At 42.8% G+C, this 23,569-nt stretch overlaps 1 protein-coding gene across 3 annotated transcripts in view; it reads right to left on the bottom strand.

Moving 5' to 3' along the window:
- The window catches only part of MFSD6 (major facilitator superfamily domain containing 6), a 105,281-nt gene that overhangs the window by 18,694 nt on the left and 63,018 nt on the right, over positions 1–23,569 (bottom strand). For all 3 annotated transcript variants that reach the window (XM_030210702.1, XM_030210704.1, XM_030210703.1), the window contains 2 exons: positions 4,017–4,178; positions 1,098–1,196 (listed from right to left, as the gene is read on the bottom strand). In XM_030210702.1, coding sequence (XP_030066562.1) covers positions 1,098–1,196; positions 4,017–4,178 — 261 coding nt within the window. The remainder of the gene's footprint in view (positions 1–1,097; positions 1,197–4,016; positions 4,179–23,569) is intronic.

Raw genomic sequence — 23,569 nt, 5'->3', positions numbered from 1 at the left:
AGTGGAGGCAGTGCATGCAAATCTCTCATGAATATTCATTGTGGATATCCTAAAAACCTGACTGGGTGGGGTGCCTCCAGGACCAGGTTTGGGAACCACTGGCCTAGGGATTGAGTCTTTTGGAAGAGACGTGCATACGTTAGAGCAGTTCGGATGGTCACGTGACCAGTCGCGCTGTGAGCGTTAGGCTCATCCAGCTGAAGTCTACGTAAGGTTTTATACTATCACTAGGAAACACCTAAAAGGTGAAACAAACATACACAGAGTCAAGTAATAGTATAGGCATGCACAAACAGCAATAGAGAAAGCAAATGATGCCACACAGGGGTTCTAAAAATAGTGCCTAGGGTCTTCTGGAATAAAAAGTTGGAAAGTGTGTGGGGTGGGGAGGTGGGGGGAACTACAGTATGTAATACAATAAAAATAATTCAATACCATTCCCCTTACACGGTCAGGGATGGCTCGCCAAAAGTAATTTTTTTTTTAATTTTGCAATTTTTAGCACTTTCCCGTACTTGTTCTCACTCTGGCTGTGCCTTGACTGATTTCTGATCTCCTTATGGTATAACATAGGAAAAAGGCATAATTGTTCCTCCATGCCACTGGCTCCTGCCAACAGACTAAAAGCAAGTTCAAAGACTGAAGCCAGACACAAGAGCAGTTAAAATCAAAACTTAGAAAAAGGTGACTTTTTTTCTGAGTTTCCTCTATTTCCCTCACCCATTGTTGGAGGCTGAAATAAGACACATTTATTATGTGCTAGAGTGACATGTTGATGTGGCTCCTGAAAAACCATCCAGTATGTATGCATCAAAAATTAATATGTATACACTGAACAAAAAAAATCACAGAAGAAATGTATCAGAGGTAAATGTTCAGTGTATTTGTTACACTGCATCACAATAACCAATTCAAGTCTTTGAGAGCTTTCAAGGTAACCACACTACACAAACTAACAAGTCTTATTTAAAGACAGGTGAGAACCTAGAAAGCCATGGCAGGACAGTCAGACAGGCAGACATTGGCCCTCTCTGCTTCACTGTGTGTCATACAACTGTCCTGCACTAACTGCAGAATGTAGGAATACTTCCACCCACCTTCTTCTTTCTGAGGGACCGCCAGCCACTGGATGAGAGCAAACAGCAGAAGGATCACCAGGCACGCCATGCCTATCCCTCGGAACGTTTCAGCAGCCCCTACAATGACACCCCAAAGTTGCTGTACAGTTCAAAGATTAGGTGACACTTAAAAAAATAATCATTATTTTGTTGGGTTTGAAATTTCCCCAATATTTTTCAAGGGCCCGAGTCTAGCAGAGGCAAGAATGAATTCTGTTTCAGTCAATCAGAAGAAAGCTTCTGCTATTTCCTGTCTCCTGAATTTTAGAGGAGACTCTAGGAGGATTCCTACCCCCCCCCCCCCAACACACACACACACACACAAACTTCTTACTTCACTATCAGGCTCATTTTTGAAAGAGATGGACGCCCAAAAAGTGACAAATCGGCACTTGGACGTCCTTCTCACAGAGACGTCTAAATCGGCATAATCAAAACCGCATTTTGGAAGTCTTTCTCGGAAGTCCGTCGCAAGGACATCCAAATCTCAAGGGGGCATATCGGAGGCGTGTTGAATGCGGGACTTGGGCAATCCTAACACTTGGACATCTTTGAGCCACAATGGAACAAAGCGAAAACGTCCAGCACTAAAACTGGACCTGTTTCTATTATGAATAAGGCACAAAAAGGTGCCCCAAATGACCAGATAACCACTGAAGGGAATCAGGGATGACCTCCCCTTACTTCCCCAGTGGTCACTAACCCCCTCCCACCCCCAAAAATTGTGATGAAAAACATTACTTGCCAACCTCTATGCCAGCCTCAGATGTCATACTCAGGTTCATTACAGCGAATGCAGGTCCCTGGAGTAGTAGGTGCAGTGCACTTCAGACAGGTGGACCAAGGCCCATACCCCCCCTACCTGTTACACTTGTGGAGGAAACAGCGAACCCTCCAAAACCCATTGTACCCACATATAGGTGCCCCCCTTCACCCGTAAAGGCTATGGTAGTGGTGTACAGTTGGGGGTAGTGGTTTTTTTGGGGGGTTTGGGGGGGGATCAGCACACAAGGTAAGGGAGCTGTGTACCTGGGAGCATTTTATGAAGTCCACTGCAGTACCCCCTTGGGTGCCCGACTGCTGTCCTGGCATGTCCAAATGGCTTGACTTTGTACGTTTTAAACTTGGACATCTTTATTTTGAAAACGGTCAACAGTGAAAGACATCCAAATCACAAAATGTCCAAATCCAAGGACGTCCATGGTATTTTCGAACACAAAAGATGGACATCCATCTTTTTCGAAAATGACCCTCTCCCTGCCTTCAAATTTGTACGTCTTTGTAAAACGTTCAAATTCCGACTTAGATGTTTCTTTTGAAAATGCCCTTCTATATCACAAAAGACAAGGAGAGAAAAATTATACATTGCCTCTATCTCAATTGCATAAATAAGGTCCAAATGTGCAGATGCAGACTTTCTTAGAAGTTCTGTCTGCACAAAATGAACTGAGCTCAGCAATGTTTGTTCACAGTAACACAAGACACCAATGGAATAACCCAAGATCATTCTAAATGGGATCCCTGGATCAACATGGAGAGAGGATGTCTAGGCATGGTGGTGACTGAATCCCATATAGTGCTGGTTTTCTTTCCACCTACTAAAACAGCAAGAAGAAGAAGAAAAGGGCCTCTTAAGACTGGAACAATGGTACAATCTTTAATGAAATGGACCCATTGTTCCAGTCTTCCTTTTGTGCTTTTTTTTTCCCACCTAGCCAGTGTTGTCATTTATAAACTGCAAGAGAAATAAAATTTAATTGATCTTTTATTCAAGCACATATGTATACTGTTGGGCCATGCTGAAAACACATTGCTTTCTCTGGTTCGGGTGGTTTTAAACCTGCTGGGATTAGAAACGTTATAGTGGGGTAGGGGTATGAGGATGGATCTTCCAACACAAACCAGGGAGTCAGAAGTCTTGTTGCACATAGTCTTTATTATCATCAATACATCTAGAAGACTCAACACGGAGCCATGTTTCGGCATACACGCCTGCATCAGGAGTCTGTAGATGTATGTGTATAGTAACATTGTGAATATAAACACTATATGGAACTTTTACAAAGTGTGTGCTAAATGCTAAAGATGCCCATATATTACAAAGCATGTGCTAAAAACGCTACCGTGCCTTTGTAAAAGACCCCCTATGTGTTGGGACAGTGTGAAAGCACAAATGGCAATCTCTGAGTATTATAATCCATTCTCAGCTGATTGCTGTGTTGTCTCACATTCACAACGTTACCATATACATCTATAGACTCCTGAGATGGGGGGGGGGGGGGGGGGTACACCAAAACACAGCTCTGTGTCGAGTCTTCTAGATATACTGATGATAATAGAGACTGTGTACAACAAAACTTCTAACTCCTTGGTTTGTGTTGGAAGAGCCATCCCCACAACCCTACTCCACTATAATCAATACTACACGATCACAGTGGTTCCCTGTTCTTCCTCCTCAGTGTTTTCTTTGTCTACATTGCTGGTTTTAGAAAGGTCACATTTCCCATCTTTCCTCAGTATGCCATTCCCATTTTGTTACAGTCACCACATGTCCAGCAGAAGAGCACTTCACTGTACATCACAGGAGCACCTCTTCCTGTCCGACAGCACATGTCTCCTATAGAAAGCCTACAGATGGGACGGGCATGACTAGCTTACATGTACTATTAAAGAAACTACCTTCTCCTAGAGATTGCTTATGTTACAACATGTTGTGATACTGTAATCCACAAAATACCATGTAAAACATTTTTATTACCTTATATGAGCCAAAGCAACAAATAAGCAATAATTAAAAAAAAATCTTCGTTTAAACCATGAAAATCTAGAAATATTGCTTTAAAAAACGCCTTACAAAATCAGGGACCGCAGAACATGGAGAGGAACACCACTGCTTACCAAAGAAATTCACCAACACGCCTCCTATCATGGCTCCACATCCTCTGCCTAAACCGAGATGTAGACCCTGTAGGATGCCCTGAGCAGAGGTTCTCAGAGCAGGAGGGACAGCAGCACTGAGATATGAAATACAAGCTGCCCAGATAGCGGCATGGGTCACACCTGCAGAGACACAAAACACAGAGTGGTGTTAGTGCAAACCCACTTCTGTTCTTTCTTGCACACAAAGTTATATTTAATCAAATTTTCTCTACTGCACTTTATAACAGGAAAGCAGAAAGTAATCAGAGAGAAATGTCCCAACAGACGTTAGATCAGTAAAACAGGACAGGCCAGTGACCTTCCTCCTCCCCAATCTAGGCCTGATTGGACCAACAGAGCTGTGACCACTTTATTCAAAATTTGAGATTTGTGCTCTGCTAAAAATACTTTAATTGGTCTTGAAGTCCAACCTACATATATTAAGCTGCATGGACACGAGATGATATAAGCAGAAATAGGTTGTTTGGAAAAACATGCATATCCATTGACGAGTTCTTCAGGTTTATGCATGTATTTTTGAACATCCTATTTGTGCTTATTGCTGTGGGAGGAACATTGATGAATAACTGACATATAAAAGACTTGGTGGGTCACTTTAAATGTAACTCTTGTCAATAGTATGATTTGACATTGATTGGTGTTGACTGGACAGATCCACAATCTTGAAGTTTCCTCATGATCTGATACCACCTATAACTTGATATATATCATCTCGTGTCCATGCAACTTAATATATGTAGGACGAAAATCAAAACCAATTAAGAAACATTTAAAAGAGCACAAATCTCATATTTTGAATAAAGTGGTCACAATTCCATTAGTCCAGCATTGGATTGATTGCTCTCATTGTTTGGACGGCATCAAATGGAGAACTGATTATATTCAAGTAGGGTAGGAGAATGGTAATATTCAGTAATGGCTCAACTATAAAGAGCAGCGCTGAATTTTTCAACTTAATTTGGTGAAGCCTCATGGACTCAGTCTCGAGATTGAATAGTGGTCGTTAGTTTGAATAAATCCAGTTCAGGTATTCTATATAGTTGTTCTTTAACACTGCATGGGGTCGTGATAATAATATATATTGGGGCAGATGGGGCCACCACCATCTTTGATCAGAGGGAATGCAATTTGATCTAAACAGTACATAGGTAATGTTTACATTTTACAGAGAAAAAATAATAAGCATGATGCCAAAAACTCTGATTTATGCAGCAGATCAACAACCTGATGCAGGATTCAAAACATTGGCACGATGAAGATTGAGCTGAATACCTATAGTGAGTTGAAAAGCTAAGTATTTGAATAAGGAGTATGAGTAAACTATACATAGAAAGAATTGACATGGAAAGCACAAAACGTTTGATGTGCATGAACTAATTCATCAATTTGGGAGACCAATGACAAAAAAGTGGTAGTAGGTTATTTGTTCACTTTAAAATCACCATTTCAGAGGGTTCTCTTAAATATTAAAAACACTGAACAATGAAGAGTTTTTCAAAATTGGGAGTGTCAAATTATGATATATTATGCACAGTACATTTTTTCTAGTAAAAAAGGTGCCGGTACTCAAACGCCAGGCGTGGGGTGATCACCCCCTGCAACCAGTTACAGAATCTATGACAAGGCAGAATTGGTGTGTAGAGCCTGAGCTCTTTCATTAAAACTTGGGAACCATGGGTCAATTTTAGTAGACAGTAGAAAAGGTGCCGGTACTCAGTTCCCCCAAGTACCCCCTCAAAAAAAGCCCTGATTATGCATGATGCCGAGTATATGATATTCCATTCAATAGTAAATAGTATATAACAGTAAATGGTTTGGATGTGAAAGAATTTTTAACAAGGTATAAAAGTTTTCATGTGCTGGCCATAAAGGGTGTCAATATACGCATGTAGTTTACAACTCCAGCCTCTGCTCTGCCCAACTACACCCCCAGGAATGCCTATGTGCAGACTATGTATAACAGGGGTCCCTCAAATCCAGTCCTCAAGGTCCACAACCTAGCCTGGTTTTCAGGATTTCCTCAATGAGTATGTACGAGATCTATTTGCATTCACTGCTTCCATTGCATGCAAACAGATCTCATACATATTCATTGTGGAAATCCTGAAAACCAGGCTAGGTTGTGGACCTTGACGACTGGATTTGAGGACCCCTGATGTAAGTGCGTTCTTTCCTTGTGCATTATACATCAAAGATAATATAAAAGCAACAAAATTGCAGGACTTACTGAAAGAGATATTCCCATCCCCACCAGTGCTGGCCTTCTGACAGCCACCCAACTTAAAACACAAACTAGTGAGAAGTATACTTCCTATGGAGACGCAAAATGAAGAAAGTGGCACACATCCTTGCAATATATCCAGCTGCAAACTATGCCAAAACATTTCACAGGACCCCACAGTCATTCACAACGGAAAAACATTCAACATAAAAGAATCCTTCACATGCTCATCTTCCAATGTGGTATATATTATTCAGTGTAAGAAATGTGATGAAGGGTGCTATATTGGAGAAACAAGCCAGATGCTAAAGAAGAGATTTAATTTACATAGACACCACATGAAAAATGCCAATACCAACCAGGATACCACCTCTGTGGGACAGCACTTTACAAAACCAGAACACTGTACCAATGATTTAATGGTGAGAATACTAAAAGGGAACTTTAAAACAATACAGGAACATAAGACCTTTGAAGTCAGAATGATTAAATATTTTGACACCCACCAGAAAGGATTAACAAAGATCTGGGTTTTCTAGCCCATTATAAACCATAGAAATTCTACTGCCTTGTCACCCTCTTATCACCATGCATATCTCCCTGTCCCTCATCCACTCGGCCCTCCCTGTCTCTCACCTAACCCACCCCATCGTCACCCTGTTAGACTGTCACTGAAATGCTTTGATGTTACACTTATATATACTGTCATCTATCAACAATTGCTTATTTCTGATCTGACGAAGAAGGGCTTCCTTCGAAAGCTAATCAAAAAATGTACTAAGTTACTCCAATAAAAAAGGTATCTTATTTTCTCTTCTATGTTTTATTTTTGTCTATTCCATCCTTGTTGAAACACTGCCTAAAGCTCCTATAATAACCAACATGGCATCTTCCAGAACTTAGCCATTTCTATTGTCAGATTTCAGTATTTCACTAATTTTTCCAATTCTTTAATTCTATTGTCTCCTGGGACTGCAAAGTTGACGAAAATCACAGTATTATTTTTGATTACCATGACAGACTGTTACGTTGTAAATGTCAGTCCATTTGAATTAAAAAAATCACATAAAATCTTGATGTTTTCATTTTCTATATGGTGGTTATACCAGTATCGTTGACTCTAAAGCCATAATTCCTGCACAAGTTCTAGTGGATCATTATGATTACTCTGTTATGATGTTGCTTGAAGTCAATTTGGGCAATTTTACTATATTCACTAAGCAAGCTGTCAATGGTTTCATCTTTTTCATTATTGATATTTATACAATTACATAGCACTACAAGGTATATACAACACTGTACAGATACAGAGAAGATAAAGATCCTGCTCCATGAAGCTTACAATTTAGTCAGACAGATAAAATGCAGTAATTCCAGTTCTCTAATATACAGGAAGAGAACATTCAGTGGGGTGGCTTTGGTTCAGTGAGGGTGCACTGGTAGGACCATTTGTTTCTGCTTACTGGGGTAAGATATGTACAAAATCTGTTAGAAAAAAAATAATTTCCTCTTGTTCATGAGAAGGCATTAGAAAACCATTTTGCATAACAAGATACTTATCAAAATCATAGCCACAAGCAAAGCTATGCTCTCTAACCACATTACCTCCATTCAGCTCTGCAAGTCAGCCAAGACCACAATGGAAAATGGGTCTGGTAGAGTCAATTAAAAGAATATAGACTAAAGGAGTGCTATTATCGCTGATCGTAGGGTAAAATGCAAGAAGACTGTGCCTGAATCCTCTCACACTTGTTGGACAGGTCCAGGCTGTCAAAATCCCAGACCTGTCAAACACAGGTCAAACCCCCACCCCAGTGACATGGGGGCTGGAGGTTCGGCGACCTCCAGTCCCCCCCCCCAACACAAGTTCACAGGGGCTGGTGCTAATAGCCTCTCGCTCCCACGTTTGCTTCTGATCATCAGCCCATTAGTAAAGAGGTTGAACAAGGCAAGCAGAAATGTGCATAGAAACAATGGGGCAGATGGGAATAATGAAGGGGCAGCACCACAGCAGGCAACCATTTCAGAAAACACAGTGGAGGGTACTTCCACCTCCTTTCCATAGTAGGTACAAGAGTTTGTGGAACACAAATTCAGCAAAAGGATGAGAGAGCGAGAGAGAGAATGTTAAGGTGTTCTTCATCTTGCATCTATGAGACAACAGTGTATCTGGCCTTATATGTTCATTTGAACTGTTTAGATCTGCCACTTACTATGAGTTACCCAGTAGTGGGCAGCAGAAGCCACTATCATCAGGGCCCAACTTTAAATATGTCATGAAGTTGCTGGCATAAGTACTGAGGAAATATAAATGCTCAGAAGGGTATGTGTTATCACAGAATACCAATTTCTTTCCTCTGCCTTACCATTTCGAATACACACACAAAAAAAATCTGCAGTATCAGAGGAGCACAGTCTACCAAAACCAGCAAAAGCAGCCACACAAAAAATATTCATATTCTCTTATCACCGCAGTCATACTGATGCAAACTTCCCCCACTACTGGCATTCTGTGAAGTAACACAAAACTCTGTAAAAATATCCAGTACCTATGTAGCAAACCTGTCATACCAAAACAGCTAAATCTACCTAATAATTTTGACAAAAGTGGTGGACCCCATATATGAGAGTGATATATTCAATTAATAATTAAAATCTCAACTGCCCAAGGGCGTTACCAACCTGAAATCCCCCTAATGGGCGACTATCATAGATTTCATTAAATACCAGTCATCACGAAACAAGGGGATCCTTACGTTGTCGAGGATTATTAGGAGCGCCAGCATGTTGAACAGATGAAAAAACAGTTTGAATTATGTGGGGTGAAGATTGCGCTTGAATCCAGCTTAAAGCCTTCCTGCAGATCAGCATTTTGCTTTCCTTGCCATGCACCGTTCGTTTTTGAAGGCTCACGGTGGTATTTTTCACTTAGCCTTTTAGGTATAGTTGGTTCACTGAGGTAGATCCTAATATTGCAAATTTGTGAATTTATGATCTGGGCTTTTTGAAACGGTAGTTGTGTACTGTTTCTTTTTTCCGGTATTTAATTAAACCTATGACAGTAGCCCATTAGGGGTATTTCAGGTTATTGTTAACCGTCCCTGGGCAGTTGAGGTTTTAATTATTAATTGAATATATCACTTGCATATATGGGGTCTCCTTTATTAGATCAGTTTTGGCAAAATTATTAGGCAGATTTACGTGTTTGATGTTTTGCCTTCCACATTTTTGTTTACTGTCATACCAAAACAGCACTAGCTTTATTCTTGGGAGGAATTCTGCCCAATTGCTCAATGCTGAATTTGCACAGAATTCCTCTCCCAGAGCTATGCATTTGCCCTGCAGAATTTGGCAAGGGAACCAGGTCATAACATCAGCACTGCATAGCTGCAAAGAAGTAGCAGCAACATTGGTATCTGACCAAATGAGTTACAAATTCAAAAGGCAGTAAGGAGTATCAGTATCAGCTGTATGGGCTGGAAAACAAAAAGTATCATGTCCGTCCAGGCAGCCAAAGAGAAGAGAACGTGGCAAAGTTGGAGTACATTTGGGTGCACAGTAGAGAGCTGCACGGGAATGGGGATAGCAGGAATCCCACAAGGATCCTATGGGGATGAACCAAGGTCCACGGGGATCTCGCGGGGATGGACCCGGGTCCTGAGGGGGTTCCCACTGAACAGAAGGGGATCAAAGTGACTGCGGCATGGAAAAGGCTGGGCGGGGGCCGGGAGCTGGAGGAGATTACTTGCAGTGGGGACGGGCGGGGATGGGTTAGATTCCTATAGGAACAGGCGGTCTATAAGAGAAGTCTGACCTGGCTTAGCAACTTCTGGCCTGAAGCAATCAAAGAGGCAAGCACGGTTTCTGTACTGAAACCTGTATGAAAACCCGACTGAGATCCATGCAAATATTTGAAACCTTTCCAAATAGGAAACCAATTTGCTCAGTGACCCAACCCTCCATCAGGGATAGAGGCCATTGGTCTAGAATTGGTTAGTTCTTGAATATTTCCCTTTGGATTTTTCAAAACAGGAGTGAGCACATTCAGATTTTGACAAGGGAAAACAATCAGAACGAAGTTGCAGATTGAGCCATTCTGTAAATAGGACACTTGGATGTTTTTCAGCCATAATGGAATGAAACAAACCGTCCAGAACTAAAACTAAGCCGTTTTGAGCTAGACATGTTTTTATAACGAATAAGGCACAAAAAGGAGCCCTAAATGACAAGATGACCACTGGAGGGAATCAGGGATGATCTCCCCTTACTTCCCCAGTGGTCACTGATCCCCCTTCCCACCCCCAAAAAATATGATTAAAAACATTACTTACCAGCCTCAGATAGTCAGGTCCATTAGAGCAGAATGCAGGTCCCTGGAGTAGTCTAGCAGTGGGTGCAGTGCACAGCAGACAGGTGGACCCAGGCCCATACCTCCTCCTACCTGTTACGCCTGTGGTGGACACTGTGAGCCCTCCCAAAAACTCACCATAAACACACTGTACCCATATATAGGTCCCCCTTCAACCATAAGGGCTATTGTAGTGGTGTACAGTTGGGGGTAGTGGGTTTTTTTTTTTTTGGGGGGGGGGGCTCAGCTGACAAGATAAGGGAACAACAGTGAGATGTGTACCTGGAAGCATTTATTTGAAGTCCACTGCAGTGCCCCCTAAGGTGCCCCACTGCTCTCCTGGGATGTCTGTGTGGCCAGTCTATTAAGAATGCTGGCTCTTCCTACATCCCAATGACTTGTGCATTTTTCACTTGGACATGCTTTTTTTTTTTTAATGGACCAAAAAGATAAATGCACAGAGCACAAAAGCATCTAGCAAATAGCTATTTTTTTTTTGGGGGGGGGGGGGGGGGTTGGGGGGGCATAAGATGTTTTTCTGCTTTGAAAATGGCTATATTCCCCACTTGAATTTTTTACGTTTTGAGCAAAACGTCCAAAGTTGGACTTGGACATCATACTGAAAATGCCCCTCCACATGTATTTCTAATTATATCTACCTTATTTTTAAAATAGACAGATAACTCAGAAGCACCAGGGGCAGTACTACTTTCAACATAATCCATCACAGATGTAACAGAATGAACTTATTTTAAAAGTTTGTAAGTATCTAGTTTTTCTGGCTGAATTAAATTGTAAAAATATTCTCTCTCTGTTTTAGATCTCCAAAGCAGTTTGTTCTCCATTGTAGAATGTTTCATCACTGCCTTTCCAGCTTTCTACATTCCTTTTTTTAAGACCAAAAGTTCCCTAGTAAACCATTTGTCTGATTTTCTAATAGACTTATATTTTTCAGTTACTGGTGCCATTTCATCAAGCACATTTTTGCTAATTTGATCCCAATTCTCAATCCATTTCTCATTACAATTAATGCACTGTACTTCATTCATCTTTTTCCAGAATGCCAGTACATCCACCATATCACTCATTCTGATCTTCTGTTTGTGCTCTAAATTATTAGATTTTCTTTGATCTTTCCAATTTAATATTAATTCAAAGAGGTAGTGATTGGACCAAGGGACCCAGTCAAATGTAGTGGCAGATATAATGGAATTCCAGGAACATAAGAAAACTACAACATCTAAAAGATGTTCTTTTTCATGGGAACAACTTAATCCAGGAAATATAAAACCTAACGAAAATCTGTGAAATCTATAACAGCTGGATCTGATTTTTCCTCTAAATGTAAGTTAACATTTCCAACTAGTAAATTATTCTCATATCCATACATTTCCCTGGCTAGATTCCATTTCCCAGGTGGACAGTAGAAGAAAGTAAAACATTGTGACCCAAGATTCATCAGTTAATTCACAAGCTAAAATTTCTAAATGCGGGGAACTCCAAGAATCTAATGTCTTAATGGTGAAAAAGCTTTTATACAAAATTGCAATTCCATCACCTCATCTACCTACTCTTGGAAGGTGGACAATTTTATACCCAGATGGACACAATTGACCCTACAAATTATATAAAGTTAGACAGTTATAGATCTCTACGCAGAACCTAAACCAGTGCTCCCAAACCATTTATCCTATAGGGCCTCATTTAATATGTAAAAATTCACATGACCCAGGAAGATGATGAGAACAAAGTAGACCTCCAGTCGCCTCCCTTATCCATTTTCTCCTCCATCAACTGAAAGCACAAAGGCAGACGCAGCAGCAGCAGTCAGCATGCGCTTACAGACCTTAGTTCTCTCATGGATTTCCAGTCTACCAGGAAGCCAACAACGAGCAGGGCCTGTAAACAGTCACAGACTCCATACTGACTGCCACTACTAGGCGTAGGTCACAGTGAAGACCCAGAGGAACGGGAGCAGCTCTGCATCTGGGACCCTATCCGATGATGGACCCCATTTCAGACATACCAAGTCACACACAGTTGGTATGCGACACACACATTTGGCCCCATTCTCCAGCTCACACGCCAAAGCCCCCTCCTCTTATGCATTGGGAAAGTCTCCTCAGACCTACCTGAATGACGACCTGGTGGTCTTGGGTAGGTCAGGCTGCAGTGATCCCCCCAGTCGCTGCTTCTTGTGTTGCTCCACGGTTCTAAATGGTGGCTGCAAATTCTTGTGAGACTACCGCAAGAGGTCACAGCTGCCATTTTGACCCTTGGAGCCAGCACAGGCAGCAGCACTGGGGATCTCTGTTGCCCGACCTGGTACCCTAGACCACCAGGAGGAAGAGAGGTTCTGCATCGGTGGGGGGGGGGGGCAAGGAGGGAGAGAGGTGCTGGACAGGAGGTCAGGTAGAAAAGAGAGATCCAATGAGGGGGTGAAGAAGAAAGAGGGTGCGGAGAAGGAGAGAGGTGCTAGAGTTTATTTTTGTTGGGGGGGGGGGGGAGGACAAGGAGAGAAAGAGATGCCAGGATCAGCAGGGGAAAGAAGGAAGAGAGAGAGGTGCTGGTCCTGTAAAAGGGAGACAAAACATCAGCAAGGGAATAAAGAGGAACACTAGCTGGACCCCCGGGTGGGCAGAGGGAGGGAGAGATGCTCGACATGGCGGGAAGACAGGAGTGATGTTGGGTCAGATAAATAAGTACATAAGTAGTGCCATACTGGGAAAGACCAAAGGTCCATCTAGCCCAGCATCCTGTCACCGACAGTGGCCAATCCAGGTCAAGGGCACCTGGCACGCTCCCCAAACGTAAAAACATTCCAGACAAGTTATACCTAAAAATGAGGAATTTTTCTAGTCCATTTAATAGCGGTCTATGGACTTGTCCTTTAGGAATCTATCTAACCCCTTTTTAAACTCCGTCAAGCTAACCGCCCGTACCACGTTCTCCGGCAATGAATTCCAGAGTCTAATTACACGTTGGGTGAAGAAAAATTTTCTCCGATTCGTTTTAAATTTACCACACTGTAGCTTCAACTCATGCCCTCTAGTCCTAGTATTTTTGGATAGCGTGAACAGTCGCTTCACATCCACCCGATCCATTCCACTCATTATTTTATACACTTCTATCATATCTCCCCTCAGCCGTCTCTTCTCCAAGCTGAAAAGCCCTAGCCTTCTCAGCCTCTCTTCATAGGAAAGTCGTCCCATCCCCACTATCATTTTCGTCGCCCTTCGCTGTACCTTTTCCAATTCTACTATATCTTTTTTGAGATACGGAGACCAGTACTGAACACAATACTCCAGGTGCGGTCGCACCATGGAGCGATACAACGGCATTATAACATCCGCACACCTGGACTCCATACCCTTCCTAATAACACCCAACATTCTATTCGCTTTCCTAGCCGCAGCAGCACACTGAGCAGAAGGTTTCAGCGTATCATCGACGACGACACCCAGATCCCTTTCTTGATCCGTAACTCCTAACGCGGAACCTTGCAAGACGTAGCTATAATTCGGGTTCCTCTTACCCACATGCATCACTTTGCACTTGTCAACATTGAACTTCATCTGCCATTTGCACGCCCATTCTCCCAGTCTCGCAAGGTCCTCCTGTAATCGTTCACATTCCTCCTGCGACTTGACGACCCTGAATAATTTTGTGTCATCGGCGAATTTAATTACCTCACTAGTTATTCCCATCTCTAGGTCATTTATAAATACATTAAAAAGCAACGGACCCAGCACAGACCCCTGCGGGACCCCACTAACTACCCTCCTCCACTGAGAATACTGGCCACGCAATCCTACTCTCTGCTTCCTATCTTTCAACCAGTTCTTAATCCATAATAATACCCTACCTCCGATTCCATGACTCTGCAATTTCTTCAGGAGTCTTTCGTGCGGCACTTTGTCAAACGCCTTCTGAAAATCCAGATATACAATATCAACCGGCTCCCCATTGTCCACATGTTTGCTTACCCCCTCAAAAAAATGCATTAGATTGGTGAGGCAAGACTTCCCTTCACTAAATCCGTGCTGACTTTGTCTCATCAGTCCATGTTTTTGTATATGCTCTGCAATTTTATTCTTAATAATAGCCTCCACCATCTTGCCCGGCACCGACGTCAGACTCACCGGTCTATAATTTCCCGGATCTCCTCTGGAACCTTTCTTAAAAATCGGAGTAACATTGGCTACCCTCCAGTCTTCCGGTATTACACTCGATTTTAGGGACAGATTGCATATTTCTAACAGTAGCTCCGCAAGTTCATTTTTTAGTTCTATTAATACTCTGGGATGAATACCATCAGGTCCCGGTGATTTACTACTCTTCAGCTTGCTGAACTGACCCATTACATCCTCCAAGGTTACAGAGAATTTGTTTAGTTTCTCCGACTCCCCCGCTTCAAATATTCTTTCCGGCACCGGTGTCCCCCCCAAATCCTCCTCGGTGAAGACCGAAGCAAAGAATTCATTTAATTTCTCCGCTACGGCTTTGTCCTCCTTGATCGCCCCTTTAACACCATATTCGTCCAGCGGCCCAACCGACTCTTTGGCCGGTTTCCTGCTTTTAATGTATCTAAAAAAGTTTTTACTATGTATTTTTGCTTCCAACGCTAATTTCTTCTCAAAGTCCTTTTTTGCCCTCCTTATCTCCGCTTTGCATTTGGCTTGGCATTCCTTATGATCTATCCTGTTACTTTCAGTTGGTTCTCTTCTCCACTTTCTGAAGGATTGTTTTTTGGCTCTAATGATTTCCTTTATCTTACTGTTTAGCCACACCGGCTGACGTTTAGTCTTTTTTCCCTTTTTTCTAATACGTGGAATATATTTGTCCTGAACCTCCAGGATGGTGTTTTTAAACAGCATCCACGCCTGATGCAAGTTTTTTACTCTGCGAGCTGCTCCTTTCAGTCTTTTTTTCACCATTTTTCTCATTTTGTCGTAATCACCTTTTCTATAGTTAAACGCTAGCGTACTTGATTTCCTAGTTTCACTTCCTTCAATGCCAATATCAAAACCGATCATATTATGATCACTGTTATCAAGCGGCCCTCGTATCGTTACCCCCTGCACTAGATCATGAGCACCACTAAGGACTAAGTCTAGTATTTTTCCTTCTCTTGTCGGCTCCTGAACTAGCTGTTCCATGAAGCTGTCCTTGATTTCATCAAGAAATCTTATGTCCCTTGCGTGTACAGATGTTACATTAACCCAGTCTATATGCGGGTAATTGAAATCCCCCATTATTATTGTGTTGCCCAGTTTGTTTGCGTCCCTGATTTCCTTTAACATTTCCGCATCCGTCTGTTCGTCCTGGCCAGGCGGACGGTAGTACACTCCTATCACTATCCTTTTCCCCTTTGCACATGGAATTTCAATCCACAGTGATTCCAAGGAGTGTTTTGCTTCCTGCAGAATTTTCAATCTATTTGATTCAAGGCTCTCGTTAATATACAATGCTACCCCTCCACCAATCCGATTCACCCTATCACTACGATATAATTTGTACCCCGGTATGACAGTGTCCCACTGGTTATCCTCCTTCCACCAGGTCTCAGAGATGCCTATTATATCTAATTTTTCATTTAGTGCAATATATTCTAACTCCCCCATCTTATTTCTTAGGCTCCTGGCATTCGCATATAGACATTTCAAACTATGTTTGTTGTTCCTAAGTACATCATGCTTAGTACTTGACAGTATTAATTGGCAATCTTTTGTCTGATTTTTATTGTTATTTAAAGATACCCGATCTACTACAATCTCTTTTGCAACCTCACTATCAGGATACTCTATCTTCCCTGTTATGGTGATATCTTTGAAAGATACCTTATCCCGAACCATGCTCTTTAGTGATGTAAAGAGAAGATGGATGGTAGCCATGGAGAGAAAAGAAGTGCCAAATGCAGAAGGACATTCTGGTAAAACAGTTAAGAAAATACAGGAAAGCAGAAACAGAGACCAGGACCAACACAATAAGAAAAATAAAATGACCACACAACAAGGGTAGAAAAGAGAATTTTATTTTCTATTTATTGATTGGCACAAATACATCAGTTTTTGGAATGTGCACCTGCCAGAACTAGTTTTAGACATGACTGGGGCCTGTGAAAAAAACCTCACTCATTGGCCTTCAATCTCCAGCACTGGGATGGGCCACCCTTGGCATCTCTGCCATTTGGAGTCCTGAACCATGGTTTGGGAATTAAGACATCCCCCTTCACCTCAGCCACACATGCAGAATACAAACAGACCCTCACCAAATACAAAATAAGGGACTGCAGATTTGAAATAAAGTATCCAGACAAAAACTGGAGACCTCAAGACTACTACTACTACTTAACATTTCTAGAGCGCTACTAGGGTTACGCAGCGCTGTACAGTTTAATAACAAAGGACAGTCCCTGCTCAAAGGAGCTTACAATCTAAAGGGACGAAATGTCAAGTTGGGGCAGTCTATATTTCCTGAATAGAGGTATAGTGGTTAGGAGCCAAAGGTGACATTGAAGAGGTGGGCTTTGAGTAAGGATTTAAAGATGGGCAGGGAGGGGGCCTGGCGTATGGGCTCAGGGAGTTTATTCCAAGCATTGGGTGAGGCGAGGCAGAATGGGCGGAGCCTGGAGTTGGCGGTGGTGAAGGGTACTGAAAGGAGGGATTTGTCTTGAGAGCGGAGGTTACGGGTAGGAACGTAAGGGGAGATGAGGGTAGAGAGGTAAGGAGGGGCTGCAGATTGAGTGCATTTGTAGGTTAGTAGGAGAAGCTTGAACTGTATGCGGTACCTGATCGGAAGCCAGTGAAGTGACTTGAGGAGAGGGGTGATATGAGTATATCAGTCCAGGCGGAAGATAAGACGTGCAGCAGAGTTCTGAAGGGGGGATAAATGGCTAAGTGGGAGGCCAGTGAGGAGTAGGTTGCAGTAGTCAAGGCGAGAGGTAATGAGAGAGTGGATGAGAGTTTGGTTGGTGTGCTCAGAGAGGAAAGGGCGAATTTTGCTAATGTTATAGAGGAAGAAGCGACAGGTCTTGGCTATCTGCTGGATATGCGCAGAGAAGGAGAGGGAGGAGTCGAAGATGACTCCGAGGTTGCGGGCAGATGAGACGGGGACGATGAGGGTGTTATCAACTGAGATAGAGAGTGGAGGGAGAGGAGAAGTGGGTTTGGGTGGGAAGACAATAAGCTCGGTCTTGGCCACATTCAGTTTCAGGTGGCGGTTGGACATCCAGGCAGCAATGTCGGATAAGACTTTACATGATGTGCAACAGTAGAAAAAGATAAAGATGCATTTCTTCCTGCAGTGTGCAAAACACAAAGATAAGAGATGCACATTTCCCTGAAGCTAACAGAAAAAAAACAAAAACACAGACTTCTTACAAAATCATGAACAAGAAAGGTTCAATATAACCCTTGAGAAACAAGGTGTATGGTGTCCTGTCCCCACACCAGAAACGTAACTTGGCCAGGGACAATACAGGTCAGCACCAGAACCCAGGAAATGTATTTATTACTGTCCTCTATATAATTTAATTTTACTGCTATTATTTTAATCTTAACCCCCCCCCCCCCCACACACACACAAGCATATTATTTTAGAAGCATATGTATAAATTATCATGCTGATAACATTTTCCAAATTTGAATTTGTGCAGTTTAGGCAATATCATTACCTTTAGTACTCCATAAGGTCTAGGGCCTATGTCATAAGATTTCAGAAGTGATAATGCACCCTTCATCTCCACTCAACAACAAATTCTGATGTACTGCGCACTCCATTTTGCTCTAGGGTGCTACTCACTATTCCCCAAACTAACAGCTATATTAAATGTGAAGTGTATAAAAAAGGGCACTCTTTACAATGCACTGCTGCTTACAATCTAAATACCATAGGGAGAAAGTGGTTTCAAAGGAGGAACACAAGTCATTCACCAGAAGGCAGCTAGGTTCAAACCAGCAAAGACAGTGACCAAAAATCACTCACCATCGCTAGCCACTCAGTGACCTGCGTAAGGTGAGTTGGGAAGCTTAGTTCAGTCATGCCAGCAAGTGCCTGCATCAGTATTCACAGTCAGCAGAGAGGCCAGAGAGAGAATGGACATGACATTAAACCTATTTCTCCTTCCTTCCTTCCTCCCTCCCTCCCTCCCTCTCTCTCTCTCTCTACCCTACCCATCCCAAGTACAGAGTTGAGGGCACAGACTGATAGAAGAGCAGAGGGAAACTCTCAGCATCATTGCCTATCTTGTGTACGAATTTCACTTTTTGGAGTTGTCCCTTTCATAAAAGGAAAGATTTAGGTGAAAAAAAGGATCAGTTTTTTTAAACCTACTTTTCATATCGATAAGCAAGAGAACAAAGCCCTGGTTCACAGTTTTCACTGTTCTGCACACGTCACAAGTTTGTTATTGGCACCGAAATTAATACTTCTGGGTGGAAGCTGCCAAAGCCCAGAAAACAAACAAGCAGTAAAGTTATGACTCACAGCAGCCCTAGTTCCACCAAGGTTACTCAGTTTGTTAGGGTGAAGGAAGCCCAGAGGTCACGGTAACACGGTACATGATGGAAGAAAAAGATCAAATGGGTTTATCCAGTCTGCTTTGTTGAAATTTCTCAACTTTGGCTACAGTCATCAAATTCAGTCTTCTTCTGCATTAATGGTTTTCTAACAGAACTATTCAACTCTGGCTCACAGATCCATTTTGTAATGCTTCACAAAAGAATGAAGACAGGATCAAGTTGCTGCTTGGCAAATGTCTTCTGGAGGCTTGAGCCCTAGTCAAATAGGCATGAAACCCCATAAGGACAACCTTATTGGCCAAAACATAGGCCATCTCTATGGCTGCCTTGATCCAGTGTGTAATCAATGACTTAAGCCACCTCAACTTTATTCTAACCTTGGAATAAAACAAAGAGGCGGTCCAACTTTCTGAATTCATTAGTGACCACCAGCATTTCAGCAGAATCTGCGCAAATCCAATTTGTGGAGTGAACGATCAACACCCTCCCCAAATCCCTGCAAAAAGGAAGGTAGCAAACTACATGGTTTAAGTATAAGGGAGACACTACCTTAGGGAGAAAAGATGGCACCATATGCAAATATGCAAGAACACCTAATCTTCCACAAATTACACATAGGGATCTCTACACGAAAAAGCCTGCAGCTCTGAGGAAAGGCTAAAGCGGCTAGGGCTCTTCAGCTTGGAGAAAAGGCAGCTGAGGGGAGATATGATAGAGGTCTATAAAATAATGAGTGGCGTTGAACAGGTAGATGTGACGCGTCTGTTCATGCTTTCCAAAGATACTAGGACTAGGGGGCATGCGATGAAGCTACAATGTAGTAAATTTAAAACGAATCGGAGAAAATATTTCTTCACTCAACGTGTAATTAAACTCTGGAATTCGTTGCCAGAGAATGTGGTAAAGGCGGTTAGCTTAGCGGAGTTTAAAAAGGTTTGGACGGCTTCCTAAAGGAAAAGTCCATAGACCGTTATTAAATGGACTTGGGGAAAATCCACTATTTCTGGGATAAGCAGTATAAAATGTTTTGTACTTTTTTGGGATCTTGCCAGGTATTTGTGATCTGGATTGGCCACTGTTGGAAACAGGATGCTGGGCTTGATGGATCTTTGGTCTTTCCCAGTATGGCAATCCTTATGTACTGTGATCCGACGAACCAAATGAATCACCAGCAGAAACAGTGTCTTCAAGGAGAAATCCTTCAGAGATGCTAACCTCAAAGAAAAGGGAAAGGGGATGGGATTTGATATGCCTCCTTTCTGTGGTTACAATCAAAAGCAGTTTACATATTATATACAGGGCTCTAAAGGAGGCCCCATCAGGGCCAAGAATACAAAAGAGAGGTCCCACTAGAGCAGAACCAGCAGACTTGGAGGACAGAGCAGATATCTACCTTCCTCCCCCCCTCCTCCCCCCCCCCCCCCCCCCGGTCATGAAACGTCTAGTCACCCACCTGGGGTTACCCTGCGGCCACTTAGGTCTATCCCCAGCACAGTTCAGGTCCACCTGCACCTGCCACTTGTGCTCTACACTAGCACCCTCTTCCCACCAACTGAATCACAACCGCCTTTGGGCAAGTCTCTCGCTCTCCAATTATCCTCAGTGATTTCTAGGTTACTGGAGCAACACTTGCAGTGGTCCCACAGTTCCCAGAAAGCACTCACAGACCCATCACACAAACTACCAGGATTCTTTATCAGTCCAGACAAACAGGGCGAACAAACAATTATGTTTATTCTCTTAACAATTTTTGAACAATGGAACAAAATAGTGCAATTGGCAAACAATAACAGGTAACTGAAATAAGGATCAATAATAACACTAACTAAACACTTGCAAACTTCCTAGAAAGTGCCTGGGGAGATCACGACATATCTGTTCACAGAGCTTCAACAAAGAGATCTCTCTCTCCTTCTCCCAGGCTGAAACAAAGCAGCAGCCAGCCACACCTGGATAATTTCAAAACTCCAGGCCAATCAGAGCCCAGAACAGTCAAGTTTCAAACAAACACTGGTTACATCACTACAGGCTTAATATCTGTGTGCCAAATAAAAGAAAGAGAAGTCAGTCCTCTGTAACAGCTTTAAGCATAAACATGCACCATCTGCTGGCCAAACAGAAGAAATACACTTCAGACATTTAATACAGGAAAATATCCAATACATTTTACAGCCTTAAAACACACTGTTTCTTCACACACTCCTTTTTGCAAAAAAACAGATAGAAGCTTATCCCCCAGAAGTCCTCAAAAACTAGCCACAGATGCCATGTGGACCTTGAGAGAATTCAGGATAGGCCTTGGAAGAAAGGATAGAATAACAGAAATATCTGCTTTACAAGGAGAAAACATTCTCTGGGCACACCAAGACTCAAAGGTCTTCCAAACCTTTGCATATGGAAGATGCAGAGGTTCTCCCTGCCTGCAGCAAGGTTTCAAAAACTGACACTGAATAACCCTAGTGCTGATCAAGGGGGAGGGGGTGGGAGAGGAATATCCACGACTCAACCACGTAGCAGCCCATGGACCTAACTTGGGAAAGAGAAAATGCCCAGATAGACACTGGCTGTGGCCCAAGTCTGAGGGAGTCAGGCCAAAAGCAACAAAAGCCAGACCGGCTGCACCAGTTCAACCTGCTCCAGGCTGCACCTGCTGTTTTACTGATGACATTGGAAACCAACTGCTTTTCTCTTACCTCCAACTGCTGGTCAGGGGATTCATCTCACTGGTGTAGAATGGTTTAGCTGGATGATAGGAGGAGTGTTTTAGAATAGTATGCTTTCTTCCCACATTGCTTCATACCAGCTCTTCATGGGCTTTTACATATGAACAATTTGCTTAAGACAAAGGAGAAGTCTGCTAAGTTCACGTCACTAGTGGGCAAAGGAAAGGAGTACAAAAAGTGCATAAAAGTTTGATCTGACCATGCTTCTGAGATGGCATCAAAACAGAGTTCAGTGAAAATATAAGGGTTTCAAGTAAACAAAACTGGTGTCGGTAATTACGCTATTTCAACAATTACAACAGAGCGAACAGAGTATCTCTCCTGTTTTATTTAACAGATTTATGATACATCCCCTTGAAAAAGCTTGAAAATGTGAAACGTGGCTCCACATTGGGGATAAAGACGGAGAGCCGGTTGTTTTAATCACTACACACTGATCACAGGTGATCTGGAGGCGTTGCAGACCGCACACTCACCTGGAAATAGCCAAGATAAGTGCCAATATAATTACATCTTATACATTCCAGCAGTGAGCGTCTCACGCTGTTAGAATCGGTAGGCAAGGAGGGTGAGTGCTATGATGTGTGGCGGCTGTAGTTCCAATCCAGATTCATTGGTTTAAAGGACACAACAGCACCTCTGAGCACTGCAAATTAAAAATAAAAAAAGTATTTTCACTGGTGTAATTGTTGAAATATCAAAACGGAGTTACCATACATCCGGTTTTACCATGTCTTCTTCTTGAAGATACGGCCAGGAAACCAGGCGGATTTTGCCAGCCTGCCTGTTTGTCCAGATTTGCAGAAGAACGGACAGGTTGGAGGGCGGATGGGGGTCCTATCCTCCTCTCCTTTACCGTATGGTGCCCTGGTGGTCTAGTGACCTCTTTCCTGCCCGGCATGTCTGCAGACTCTTTTTCCCTGTGCTGATTCAAAATGGCCGCCGAGAGTTAAAGAAGCAGCCTCGCGAGACTTCCGCAGAAGTCTTGCATGGTCACTGCTCGAACTCTCGGCAGCCATTTTGAATTGGTGCCGGGAGAAAGACAGTCTGCAGACGTGCCGGGCAGAAAAGAGGGGGCTCTTTTCTGCCCCCAAAGAGGTCACTAGACCACCAGCGCACCACACTAAGGTAAGGAGGGGAGGGGTAGTGAATGGAGTCATGTGGGTGGAGGGAGGCTGGAAAAGTTGGGGGTCAAAGTGATAGGGGGCAGGGTGGGGTGTGGTATGGGATGTGGCAAGGTGTGATGGGGTGGGGCAAGGTGTCCTCTTTTTTCCTTAGGGCAAATATGGTAACCCTACATCGAGAGCTTCTGCAATGGTTAGTGAAGCTTGCAAACTCATCCCTGTCAGCTTCAGACCTCTATTACAAATATGCAAGAAAAGACATTTCACACTGCCAGGTGGAGAATTTCTTTGGAGATAAGGTCAAAGAGGCAGCTTCACTTACAAACAAGCCCTGTAAAACACTCCCTCTCCTGGACCACCTCTGACCCAACCCATCCCCTCCCCCTTTTGTCCAGCTAGCAGAGAGTTAGGGCATTATGTACAGGGAACTGGAGCTCTGGTAACTCAACAGGTTATGGCTTTGAATTTTGTTTTGTTATTTTTGGTTTTAAATGCTGTATTATTCTGTCACGTTTCTCTTTTCTTTGAAAAGATTAGCATTCCTTTTCTGATTATTTTGGTTTTATTGCTATT

This window comes from Microcaecilia unicolor, chromosome 7, assembly GCF_901765095.1.
Source record: "Microcaecilia unicolor chromosome 7, aMicUni1.1, whole genome shotgun sequence".
NCBI lineage: Eukaryota > Metazoa > Chordata > Amphibia > Gymnophiona > Siphonopidae > Microcaecilia > Microcaecilia unicolor.
The sequence above is the reverse complement of the archived record's forward strand: the minus strand, read 5'-3'. Positions and strand labels throughout refer to the sequence as shown.